Source organism: Syngnathus leptorhynchus, chromosome 14, assembly GCF_054491065.1.
Source record: "Syngnathus leptorhynchus isolate UIUO chromosome 14, UIUO_Slep, whole genome shotgun sequence".
NCBI lineage: Eukaryota > Metazoa > Chordata > Actinopteri > Syngnathiformes > Syngnathidae > Syngnathus > Syngnathus leptorhynchus.
Window position 1 is genome coordinate 1,394,694 of NC_141208.1, and position 12,355 is coordinate 1,407,048.

General features: G+C 55.3%; 1 protein-coding gene across 3 annotated transcripts; it reads left to right on the forward strand.

Annotated features, from left to right (window-relative positions):
- The first annotated feature begins 264 nt into the window (after positions 1 to 264).
- Positions 265 to 12,116, forward strand: LOC147045816 (disco-interacting protein 2 homolog C-like). Of its 3 annotated transcripts, none has more exons than XM_085930262.1 (37): positions 265 to 529; positions 3,799 to 3,870; positions 4,102 to 4,191; positions 4,256 to 4,375; positions 4,490 to 4,774; positions 4,960 to 5,097; positions 5,185 to 5,304; positions 5,394 to 5,582; positions 5,658 to 5,749; positions 5,824 to 5,934; positions 6,017 to 6,140; positions 6,226 to 6,335; positions 6,556 to 6,658; positions 6,724 to 6,788; positions 6,920 to 7,013; positions 7,081 to 7,200; positions 7,269 to 7,383; positions 7,458 to 7,597; positions 7,671 to 7,807; positions 7,885 to 8,093; positions 8,161 to 8,275; positions 8,337 to 8,538; positions 8,610 to 8,710; positions 8,782 to 8,862; positions 8,943 to 9,066; positions 9,144 to 9,265; positions 9,329 to 9,440; positions 9,512 to 9,621; positions 9,685 to 9,815; positions 9,881 to 10,049; positions 10,108 to 10,278; positions 10,358 to 10,419; positions 10,482 to 10,539; positions 10,604 to 10,678; positions 10,747 to 10,921; positions 10,993 to 11,116; positions 11,252 to 12,116. In XM_085930262.1, exons 1-37 carry the CDS (start codon positions 448 to 450, stop codon positions 11,502 to 11,504), a joined length of 4,701 nt encoding a protein of 1,566 aa, XP_085786388.1. In that variant the 5' UTR covers positions 265 to 447; the 3' UTR covers positions 11,505 to 12,116. The 3 variants fall into 3 exon arrangements, with proteins under 3 accessions (XP_085786388.1, XP_085786387.1, XP_085786386.1); XM_085930261.1 differs by having other exon boundaries at positions 296 to 529; positions 11,257 to 12,116; XM_085930260.1 differs by having other exon boundaries at positions 296 to 529; positions 9,374 to 9,440.
- Positions 12,117 to 12,355: the final 239 nt, after the last annotated feature.

Here is a 12,355-nt window from a genome sequence, read left to right on the forward strand (position 1 = left end):
CATTGACTTTTGAAACGTTCAAACAAGGCTTCATCACTCTGACAAAAATGTTCTTGTAATATTTCAAGCCTTTGCTGTAACTAAGGCTGGCGAAGTAGCTACATACACATTAAAGCATTTTTAGGCAGAGAATGCGTGATTTTGAAGTGTAAAGCGAACTGGTGAATGGAGATAAAGCCGGAAAATGTAGAAGCGTTCTTTCAAAATTAAAGCACTACTTGTCCAACAGCTGTCTTTGACGCTCTAATATATTTGACAGACACATTACCGGAAACAGCAAGCCCACATGTGAGCAACTTGACGCATCGGAACAAATCCGCATCGACCGACGGACGGCGAGGCTCTGACTTTTCTTTTTCTTTTTTTTTTAATCTTTTCAAGAGGATTTGTCGAAGAAGCAAGAGGAAAAAGACGACGCACCAAATAAAGGAGAGTGACGACGGCGGAATGGCGGACAGGGACCCGCTGGTGCCGATACCCGTGGAGATTCGGGCCAAACTGGCCGAGCTGGACTTGGAGTTATCGGAAGGTGAGTGGCATCGTTTGCTGGTTCCGCTCGGCCTTAGCTATATGCCTGGCTCGGCTCGGCTCGGCTCGGCTCTGCTCGTTGGCTCTTTGCTGGGTGCTGAAGTCTCTGGCCCGAAGTTGAAGCGGGGAGAAGTTGCAAGTTTCCGTGCGTGCGTGCGTGCGTGCGTGTTTTATGAAGTGTCCAACCGCAATGAAAGAAATTCACTGTCAACACAGCGGTTGAAAACAACAACAACAACAGCAGCCAACGTTTGCTCCTCAAAGACGCCTTCAAATGTTTTGCCACTTCATTGATTTTGTAACCAACATGTCGAGTTTATTTTCGGGGTTTTGTGGTGATCGTTTTTGCATACTAAACTTACTTCAACTAAATGGTTAAGTGTGTGGGTCACTTGAGATTCAACAATGAAATGAATTTTTATTATTTCTGAATTGCTCCGAGACCTTGTTGAACTCCAGACTGTCCAAATGCTGAGAAATTCAGCCTTTCAACTGTAAATGTTTTCCTTTTAAGGCAAAGGTTCAGTGGTTCTGCATGTGGTTCTTTTGGGTCATTGAGTTGCTTCTTTGAGTGATTCAATGGGGTCTACATTTGGTTGTGTGGGAACAGCTGCCAGTTTGACAAAAAATCTTCTTGATACGAACTGAGGGGGACATTTTGAGTGAGCTGCTGATTGTCTTCATGTTAGGACAGAGACCAAAAAGTGTCCCCTCTACCTGCAGGGGTCAACGTGACCCTCAGAAAACGCTCGGCTCGCTCGAGTGGGCTTTGTGGGTCTTGGGTCTCCTCGAATGGCTTCATTTGATCGAATCTTCGTCTCTTGCCGCAAAGTGCCGGGTCATCCGACGGGGCCGAGAGGTCGGCGGGTATGGCGTCCTATTTTTCAGGCCTTCCGCTCATCTTTGCTTAGCGGGCTGCGTCGACGTCCAGTGTGGACATCAGATGAGCGTGGCGGGCGTTGCCGCGAGCCGGTGGCCAAGCGAGAAGGCCGCCTGACTTTTGCAATCAATGCCTTCTTTGTTGTTAATTTGCGGCGCCTCCTCTTGTCTCGCCGTCCTGGTCGTTATTTTTCATATTTAGCGGCTGGACGTTCCCCGCGGCTGATGAAAGTCGAGCAGAAAAACGAGTCACATGCTGGATGAGAAAAGAAAGCACTTTTGGGATGTCACCACGTACACATGCAAAGTGAGAAAAGGATGAATTAAGTTGGGCGAGCAATCATGTCACACTTGAGCTGGGCTTCCTTGAGGCTATCACATGCTAAAGTGAAGTGCAAAGTGAAGTTTGTATGTTTGAGCGAGCGGCTCTCGGCCTGCCGCCGCTGTTTGATTAGCAACAAAGGACGCTTGATTGGACGGACGGACGGACGGACGCACACGCTTTCATACGGAGACGACTTCTTTCTCTCTATGGCAACTGTGTGTGTGTCAAGCTGGAATGTGCTCACTGACAACCAGCGACAGATGCCTTGCTTCAGGCGCCGCCAACGTGCGTGCGTGCGTGCGTGCGTGCGTGCGTGTGTGTGTGTGTGTGTGCGTGTGTGTGTGAGAGAGAGAGTGTGTGCTGGTATCTATGACAACACACACTGTAGCCATTGTATGTCACTTTCAACTCCACAGACACACACACACACAAACCCAAAAGTGTCTTTTTCACAAGTTGAACTTTTTCCAAAGTCTCAGATAAAATCAAATCGAATAAAAGTCTGCAAAGGACATTTCTAAGTCTGCTTCTTAGTGTGCGCGCACGTGCTTGCGTGCAATCCTGCATAGGCGGGAGCGCACACGCGCGTTCATTTGCCGAGCTGCCAGCCAGGTCAGCACGTTAGGACATCATCACGTCCAATCCGATCCACGCCATGTCAACTTTGTGGCTCTTGATGATGTCATCTAGGAAGAAGTTGGATGAGCGGTGAGTTTTCCCTCATGCTTGACCAAGATCTTTCCATGAGCACTTTTGTCTTTGTTTGCACTTTTGCTGAGTGGTCAGAAACAAGGCGTTAATCAGCAGTGAGCACCCTCCTAGCTTTGTTCACGTATGCTGGCAACTTGGCTGCCACACACACATGTGCGTGTTGCTATGAATAGAAGTGCGATGGTGTCACATTGATCTCATGTGATGGTTTTTCTCAATCGGGTGTGTGTGGCATTATTGTTTGGTCCGGTCTACCCTGGCGAGTCCAAGCCACCCCGCCCGGTCAGCCAAAATATGAATGAGCCGGGTGGCATGACACATCTTCACCTCCTTCTTTGTTTTCTATTTAGAAATGTTTGCATATGTACGTGGTGATATCCCCATGGGTGGTTTCTTGTTGCTCCCTGGCTAGCGAGTTCGCCGGCTCCACATTAGCATCACATTGATGACATGAAGCGAGTGGAAAAAAAAAAAAATGGAATCACCAGCCAAAATGCAATTTAGCTCTCAGCGTCTATTTTGGGACTTGAGGGGAGAAATCCCCTCAGGACAAGTCCACTTTGGAAACAGGCAAGGACGCACACACGGACGGACGGTCGGAGGGAGCGGCATTTTACTCACGTGGTGCGTGTCACCAAAGCAGAGTCCGCCTCCTCTTTCAGCCCCTTCCTCCTCTTGTTCTTCATCGAGGAGCAAAAATGACAACAGCTCAGCGAGAACTTCAATGCTGGCGGTGTTTGTTCTATGACTTATTCTTTCAATGTTGGACTTATTGATGGACAAATGATGCAAAATAGCCCCGAGCGGGCGTGTTTTGCAGCAAGATCACCAGAATTTTTTTCACCTTCATATGCCACAAAAAGGTCAACATTGAGTGGCCATCTTGCACGTGTCTGCTTTTGGCCCTCGCGGCTAATGCTACCAAGCTAACGCGAGCGTCAATCCAACCGCAAAACGACTCGTCGCCTGCCACGTTTTTTTTTTATTCCCATCGGCGTGCAAACAAGGAATTGAACTGTTTTCATCCCAGCGGCTGGATGGAGGGAAAGGCGACGTTGGGCCTCCTCCTGGTCTTCATCCTGCTCTTTATTTTTATTTTTTTTACGTGGTCACGCGTCCTTTCTTTCTGGATTCTCTTGTGAGCTTTGCGCCGGCTCCCCGCAGGCTGCCAGCCGACTCTATATGGTCATGCGGCTGGTGTGGCTGGAAAAAGTCCTAAACTTTCTGAGGGTGACGCCATCTTGTGGACACTTGTGTCAAAGAAGACAACTGTCCAAACAAGATGCACACTTTGTCCATATTGAAAAGAAAACAGCAGATGATCAAAGTCTTGTTTTGCGTTCTTCTCTCGCCAGGTGACATTACGCGGAAAGGTTACGAGAAGAAACGGTGCCAACTGATTGGAGCCTTTTTGCCACAAATTCCAGGCAAGCACTTTGACTCGCTTTCAACTCATTCCAACGGATGAAACACACCAGGAAATCCGTGAGCACAGTTGAGGCCAAGCTCCAAAGAGGTCAAGCGTGCTAGCTTCGAGCTTCGCCCAGTTCGAGTTTGCTATGAAAGGACACGATTCATATTTCCGGAATAAAATCACTTCCTCTTGTGTCCCTTAAAGCTTCGAACAACAATGATATGATTTCGTGTCTACTTTGCAGCTGCGGACGCGGCGGCGCAGGAGAGGAGACCGTCCTTGGCGTCGCGCCGACGACGCTTGTCGGGTTCCCGAGATGAACGCTACCGCTCAGGTGAATTCAATTTCCACTCTGGATCCGTTGTGAGTCGGCTAACGGCGTCGTCGCGTGTGCTCAGACGTCCACAGCGAGGCAGTGCAGGCGGCCCTGGCCAAGCACGGCCAGAGGAAGATGGCCGTGCCCATGCCGTCCAAGCGACGCTCCCTGGTGGCGCGCAACTCCGCCTACACGCCGCCAGGTACCGACGCATTTGGACAATTCGGCACATTTCGAGCCGCTGACGATCGGACGTTAACGCGGACACATCGCGACCACGCGTCCTTTTCCAAAGCTTCGTCTTTGTGCCGCGCAGATACGTCCTCGGGTTCCGAGGGGGAGAACTCTGAGGAGGACCACGGCGTGCGAGAGCAGGACGAAGGAGGCAACCCGGCCGTGGCGGGCGCGTTGTCGCTGCACGCCGAGCAGCGGGTCGGCCGCTCCGTCTCGTCCGCCCCCGATGCCGACTCGTCCACCACCTCCTCGTCCTCGTCCGCCAGCAGTGGGGTGGCGGTCCGCGGGCGCCAAGCCAAAGTTCTGGCCCAGCACGTCCGCGTATCTGCGCACCGGCTGCGCCTGCACCAGCAGCACCGCAAAGCCGGTAAGAAGACGGCAAAAGTCAGAGCGGGAAGGTTTGATGTCACTTCGACCGGGTTTTTATCTTGGGGCTGTCGTGGCTGCTCTTCCTGCAACCTTTTGGCTACAGTTGCCCAGCCAGCCGTGTCCCAATACTTTTGGCCTTCAACCGTGACTTTTAACACGATCATTTGTCCTCCCTTTTGCTAGAGATGCCCTCCGCCCCTCCGGACGTGACCAATTCCGCCAACAATGCCGCCGACGAGATGCAGGGGGAGAAAAAGTCTGGCGGCGGCCACAGACAGACGTGCAAATACGGCAACGCTGAGCTGATGGAGACTGGAGACGGTGAGCCGTGCAAATTGGAGAAAAGATCGAGAGAAAAAAATGATTCCGAGTAAAAAACGTGAGGCTGTTTGCGCCACTTGCGGCCAGGCGTTCCGGTCAGCAGCAGAGTTTCAGCCAAGATTCAGCAGCTGGTCAACACGCTGAAGAGACCCAAGAGACCGCCGCTTCGGGAGTTCTTTGTGGACGACTTTGAGGAGCTGCTGGAGGGTAAAGCGCTTTTCCCCGAATGGCGTTTCACATCTTGGGCAGAAGTGAAAGACAAACAAATGGATATGTCCATCCTTTGATGCCAACAGCGCAGCAGCCGGACCCCGACCTGCCCAAAGCGGAGGGGTCCCAGATGGAGCCGGCCCAGGGGGAGGAACTGGGCGCCCAGTCGCCCTGCCCGGAGGCCGCCCTGCAGCGGTGGGCCTCCGTCTCCCCCAAGGCCCCCTGCCTCACCAGCGTGGACGCCAACGGGAAGCCGTTCTGCCAGCTCACCTACGGTGGGGAATGCTCACGTCTTCGTGCCGTCCCGTTCGGCACTCACTGAACTTGGCCGTGCCGTGTCGTGTTTGCAGGTAAACTCTGGTCCAGGAGTGTGAAGGTGGCCTACAACCTGTCGCACAAGCTGGGAACCAAACAGGAACCTCTCGTCAGAGCCGGAGACAGAGTCGGTCCACGTTTCGGCAAAAGCCACGTTCATCTTTTCATTCTGGAAACCGGCACGATCCAATTTTCCCGCAGGTGGCGCTGGTGTTCCCCAACAACGACCCCGGCTCATTCATGGCGGCCTTCTACGGCTGCCTGCTGGCCGACGTGGTGCCCGTGCCCGTCGAAGTGCCTCTCACACGGAAGGCCAGTCTGGCACGTCGGCTAGCGCGCTTGACAGCAGGCGGCGCGCTAACGCGGCCGCCCCTCTTTTGCTTTGTCCCGTCAGGACGCGGGCGGTCAGCAGATTGGCTTCCTTTTGGGCAGCTGCGGCGTCAACGTGGCTCTCACCAGCGACCTCTGCCACAAAGGACTTCCCAAGAGTCCCACTGGAGACATTCTGCACTTTAAAGGTCGTGAATGAAAAGACACCCGCGCGTGCTCAACTCAAGGGTAAAACAAACATCGGCAACGACGTGTGTCCTTTGGCGCGCGCAGGCTGGCCCAAGCTGCTGTGGATCGTGACGGAATCCAATCACTTGTCCAAGACCCCTCGAGACTGGTTCCCCCGCATCAGGGACCCCGGACCCGACACGGCATATATCGAGGTGACTCGTACGCAACGGTGAAGGGGGGGGGGGGGGGGGGTGTCATAGAGGGATGGTGAACGAGTGCTTCACTTTGGTATGAAGAGTCCAAATCATCAGCTTTCGGAATCGTACATTTCTAGATCGCCGCTTCCCGTTTACTTCTGGTCAGACAAATCTTGAAAACAAAAGTTGCTTTGCGTGATGTTTAAACTTGAAAACAATTTGATGTGTGTGTCAGTACAAGACGTGCAAAGACGGCGGCGTCCTGGGTGTGACGGTGTCACGCGCCGCCATGTTGACTCATTGTCGGGCCCTCACGCAAGCCTGCGCCTACACCGAAGGTGACGTCATCCTCCTCCTCATCCTCCTTTAGGTGGCTCTCACGTTTGTTTGTTTTTATGTGCAGCCGAGACCATCGTTAACGTTCTGGACTTCAAGAAGGATGTCGGACTTTGGCACGGCGTCCTCACAGTGAGAAATACGCACAAACATCCGCACACACGCAATGACTAGCAAAGGTCTGCCTCAATGTCCATGCTAGCCATTGGAGCAACGGCAACAAAATGTGTGTGTGTGTGTGTGTGTGTGTGTGTACGTGTTAGAGCGTGATGAATATGCTGCACGTGGTGAGCATCCCGTATGCCCTGATGAAGGTCAACCCGCTGGCGTGGATCCAGAAAGTGTGTCAGTTCAAAGGTAACCAACGGCCAAAGCGGCACCCCGTGGCCATTTTCTCTGAAAGCGCTACGTGTGCTGAATTCAGCCAAGGTGGCGTGCGTCAAGTCGCGCGACATGCACTGGGCTCTGGTGGCGCATCGCGATCAGCGCGACATCAACTTGGCCTCGCTCAGGATGCTGCTGGTCGCCGACGGCGCCAACCCTTGTAAGCGCGCAACGCCTGCAAAGCGTCCCTCCGGACTCCACGGCTCACTCGGCCGTCCTCTCTCCTAGGGTCCGTCTCGTCGTGCGACGCCTTCCTCAACGTCTTTCGCAGCAAAGGCTTGAAGTCTGGCATCATTTGCCCCTGCGCCGGCTCGCCCGAGGCGCTCACCGTGGCCGTCAGGAGGTCGGCATTCGTCCAAAATTGCAAATGATGACGCCTCTGTCGCCTTCTGATTGGGTGAGGACTTTTGCGCGCAGGCCCGCCAAGGACACGGGCGAGACGCCCCCTCGCGGCGTTTTGTCCATGTACAGTCTCAGCCACGGAGTCATCAGACTCGACTCGGACGACAAGCTCGCCGCGCTCGCCGTGCAGGACGTCGGGAGAGTCATGCCCGGAGGTGAGTGCGCACGCACGCACGCACGCACACGCAATTTGAGTTTGGCCAAAGTGTGTTTTGCTCACACCCACAGCTGCGATGTGCGCGGTGAAGATGGACGGCGTCCCCCAGCTATGTAAAAGCGACGAGGTGGGCGAGCTGTGCGTGCGCACGGTGGCCACGGGCTCGTCCTACTACGGCCTCAGTGGAAGGACCAAGAACACCTTTGAGGTTGGAAAAGGACCTCTTTGCTTGCTCTTTGCCTGTTTTTGGGAGGTGGAGCCGGACGGTTCCTAAATTGTCTGCAGGTGGTCCCTGTCACCAGCTCCGGCGCCGCCGTGGACCATTCTCCCTTCACCAGGACGGGACTTCTGGGCTTCGTGGCCGCGTCGGGTCTGGTGTACGTGGCGGGCAAGATCGAGGGTCTGATGGCAGTGGGCGGGCGCCACCACAACGCCGACGACATCGTGGCCACGGCGCTTGCCGTGGAGCCCATGAAGTTTGTCTACAGGGGCCGGTCGGTGAGCAGCGAATGTCCAAATGTCAGCTTCAAACACCTTCAAAGTCGGGTCTGCGTGCCACAGGATAGCCGTGTTCTCCATCGAGGTCCTGCACGACGAGAGGATCGTGGTGGTCGCCGAGCAGCGGCCCGACTCCACCGAGGAGGACAGCTTCCAATGGATGAGCCGCGTGCTGCAGGTACGACGCGCGCACGTATGCACGCGCAGCCGGACCTAAAAGCGGCGGTCGCCCCGCGCAGGCGATCGACGGGATCCACCGGGTGGGTGTGTACTGCCTGGTTCTGGTCTCGCCCAACACGCTCCCCAAGAGTCCCCTAGGGGGCATCCACCTGTGCCAAACCAAGCAGCTCTTCCTAGAGGGGGCGCTGCACCCATCCAACGTCCTCATGTGCCCGCACACCTGCGTCACCAACCTGCCCAAACCACGACAGAAACAACCAGGTGAGGTGGGAAGGAGACGTGCGCACTCGCTCGGGCGGCACGTGGCCTGAGGATCTTCTGGCTCTCGGCAGAAATCGGCCCCGCCTCGGTGATGCTGGGGAATCTGGTGTCCGGGAAGAGGATCGCCCAGGCCAGCGGGAGAGACCTGACTCAGGCCGAGGACAGTCACCAGGTGGCACACCTGACACTGTGCATGCGTGCGTGCGCGAGGCAGACGGCTACATCCTCCAGTTTCCGTTTCAGTTCCTATTCCTGTCTGAGGTGTTACAGTGGCGAGCACAGAGCACACCGGAACATGTGCTCTACACGCTGCTCAACTCACGGGTGAGTGAGTCCACACGCACACTCAAGCACACACACACAAAGGGAATCACTCGATAGAACTTGCGCGCCACCTCCCCCAGGGGGCGACGGCCAGCTCAGTGACGTGCTCACAGCTCCACAAGAAGGCCGAGAAGGTGGCGGCCATGCTGGCGGAACGCAGCCACCTTCGGGACGGAGATCACGTGGCGCTGCTCTACCCTCCAGGTGATGCGTTGGAGCCGCTTTACGATGACGCTTCCCGGCAAGTAGCCAGTCAGTCACGGCATGACGTCTATCTCCAGGCATGGAGCTGATCGTGTCGTTTTACGGCTGCTTGTACGCCGGCTGCGTGCCCGTCACCGTACGGCCGCCTCACCCCCGCGACGTCGCCACCACGCTGCCCACCGTCAAGATGATCGTCGAGGTAAACGGCAAAATACGTTTTCAAGGGAAGCGTTCCACGTGAAATGTGTACACCGTGTTGCAGGTGAGTTGTTCGGTGTGCGTGCTGACCACTCAGGTCATCTCCAAGCTGCTCAGGTCCAAAGAGGCCACGGCTGCCGTGGACTCCCGCACGTGGCCGCCCATCCTGGACACGGGTACACGCTGACGCATATCTGCCCTCGGACGGATGGGAGAGTAACTTCGTGACGCTTAATGTGTTGCTTAGACGATTTACCAAAGAAGAAAGCTCCTCTGCTGTACAAACCCTCCGACCCGGACACGCTGGCGTACCTGGACTTCAGCGTGTCCACCACCGGCATGCTCGCTGGAGTCAAGGTACGCACATGACATCTTGCACGAGATTTCGCGTGGCCCTAACACGCACGCACGTGGGTTCAGATGTCTCACGCGGCCACCGGCGCCCTGTGCCGCTCCATCAAGCTGCAGTGCGAGCTGTACCCGTCCAGAGAGGTGGCCATCTGCCTGGACCCGTACTGCGGCCTGGGCTTGGTCCTCTGGTGCCTCTGCAGGTGGGTGAAGCAAAGCAAAGCAAATGTCTCTGTGGACACGTGACGTGTGGTGCGCTGACGTGCAGCGTGTACTCGGGCCACCGCTCCATCCTGATCCCGCCGTGCGAGCTGGAGAGCAACGCCTCCTTATGGCTTTGGGCCGTCAGCCAGCACAAGGTGCGAGACACCTTCTGCTCCTACGGCGTGGTGGACACCAGCACCAGAGGGCTCGCTATGCAGACGGACGCGCTCAAGGTAAGCCGCGGCCAAGGCCAACCCTCGCAGGCCCCCCCACTGACATCGCTTTTGGCAGAGCCGCGGCGTGGACTTGTCCCGCGTGAGGACCTGCGTGGTGGTGGCCGAGGAGCGTCCTCGGACCTCGCTGACGCGCTCCTTCTCCAAGCTCTTCAAGGACCTCGGCCTTCAGTCCCGAGCCGTCAGCACCGCCTTCGGATGCCGGGTCAACATGGCTGTCTGCCTTCAGGTGAGTTTGAGGTCAATTCTGTCTGATGAAAACAAACAACCAGGTGAGCAGGAAAGAAATGAACCAAACATCTCCTCAGGGAACGTCCGGCCCCGACCCGACCACCGTCTTCGTGGACATGAGAGCGCTGCGTCACGATAGGTACGCTCACATCTCGGGGCTAACGCGCAGGCGCTAACGATGCTTGCTTTGCGGCGCTCCAGGGTGCGACTGGTCGAGAAGGGATCGCCTCACAGCTTGCCCTTGATGGAGTCTGGCAAGGTGAGTGGGACCGGCACTGGGCTTTTTCTTCCTTTTGTCATGGTTGTTCCTCGCTTGCTCTCAGATCCTTCCCGGCGTTCGCATTATCATCGCCAATCCGGAGACCAAAGGACCCATGGGAGAGTCTCACCTGGGCGAGGTGCTTTTTTGATAGAAACCGGGAGTGGCCATTGACGGTGCGACGACTCAGGTTGTTGTTTTCTTTAGATTTGGGTTCAAAGCTGCCACAACGCCGGCGGCTACGTGAGCGTGTACGGGGACGAGGCGCCGCCGTCCGATCACTTTGCGTCCAGACTGAGCTTCGGAGACACACACAGCCAGTGGTCGCGGACGGGTTACTTGGGCTTCCTGCGCAGGACGCAACTGACCGACGCCAACGGAGGTCAGTGGCGCCAGCGCTCGTCTTTCGGGCCATTTCCAAAACCGCGTGACGGTTGAGCCGCCCTCCCGCAGAGCGCCACGACGCGCTCTACGTGGTGGGCGCCTTGGAGGAGGCCATGGAGCTGCGGGGCATGCGCTACCATCCCGTGGACATCGAGACCTCCGTCGTCAGGACGCACAAGAGCATCGCACAGTGGTCAGCAGCAAATTTGGCTCATCCTTCTGAAATTTGATGGTTTCTTTTCCATGAGATGATGTTTTTTTTTGACTTAGCGGGGATCAAAGAAATCCAACTTAAGTCCATTTTTGCCTGTCCTATTGTTTTTACCAGCGCAGTGTTCACGTGGAGCAACCTGCTGGTGGCGGTGGTGGAGCTGGCAGCGTCGGAGCAGGAGGCGCTGGACCTGGTGCCGCTGGTGACCAACGCCGTCCTGGAGGAGCACTACCTGATCGTAGGCGTGGTGGTTGTCGCTGACGTGGGCGTGGTCCCCATCAACTCGCGGGGCGAAAAGCAGCGCATGCACCTGCGCGACGGATTCCTGGCCGACCAGCTGGACCCCGTCTACGTCGCCTACAACATGTAGCCGGCCACCAAGGCGGGCCGATGTCCTCCTCTCTGCAAAGATTGCTGGGGGCCTTCTCCGCTTCCCATACAAAGCAAAGCGCCTTCTTTTGGGCTCAGGGAGAACAAAGCACCATCTGGCCGAGGAACACCACAAGACCCAGATCAGTGGTTCTTAACCATGTTGGAGGTCCCGAACTCTGCCAGTTTCATATTCACATTCACCCAACCCGTCTTTAGTGAAAAGTAACTTTTTTTTTTTTTTTTCAAATTCAAGACATAGATGTTTTTTTACTGGTGCACAAAACGAGCCGTGCATGATGGTCACCTTGTTCAAAGAACAAAACCAACACAATGCATGAACTCAACAAATGACATCGCTACAAATCAGTGTGCCTCTGCGAGACCAGTTCAGATGTGCGTTATTACGAATGTACACGATAAATCGGGTGTGTTGGGACCTCCCCAGTGGAGGCTCTGCCGAAGCCGAGACCGACTCAGCGAACCCCTAGGGTTCGACGGAACCCAGGTTAAGAACCACTGACCTAGATATAGTCATGATGGGTTCAGAGCAGCCACAACGTGGACAGTCGTGCAAGTTCGAAACGTTTTCTTTGCAAATGCACACCAAATAAATGACATTTTATTATCTTTTTGATACGAGTCCTTTCTCTGTGACTACCATTGGCTTAATATGTGTAATTATATACAAAAAAAGTGATTTCATTGATTTGTCTTGCTATTCTTCAGGTTTGGCTCCAAATGATGAATTGGCAGAAGTACGTACCTCGTTAAATTGATGGAACGTCTCCGAGCTTTTATTGTGAAAATCCGCTGCACCGCACCAGAAGTCGCTCCTTGTCCGTCAGGTAG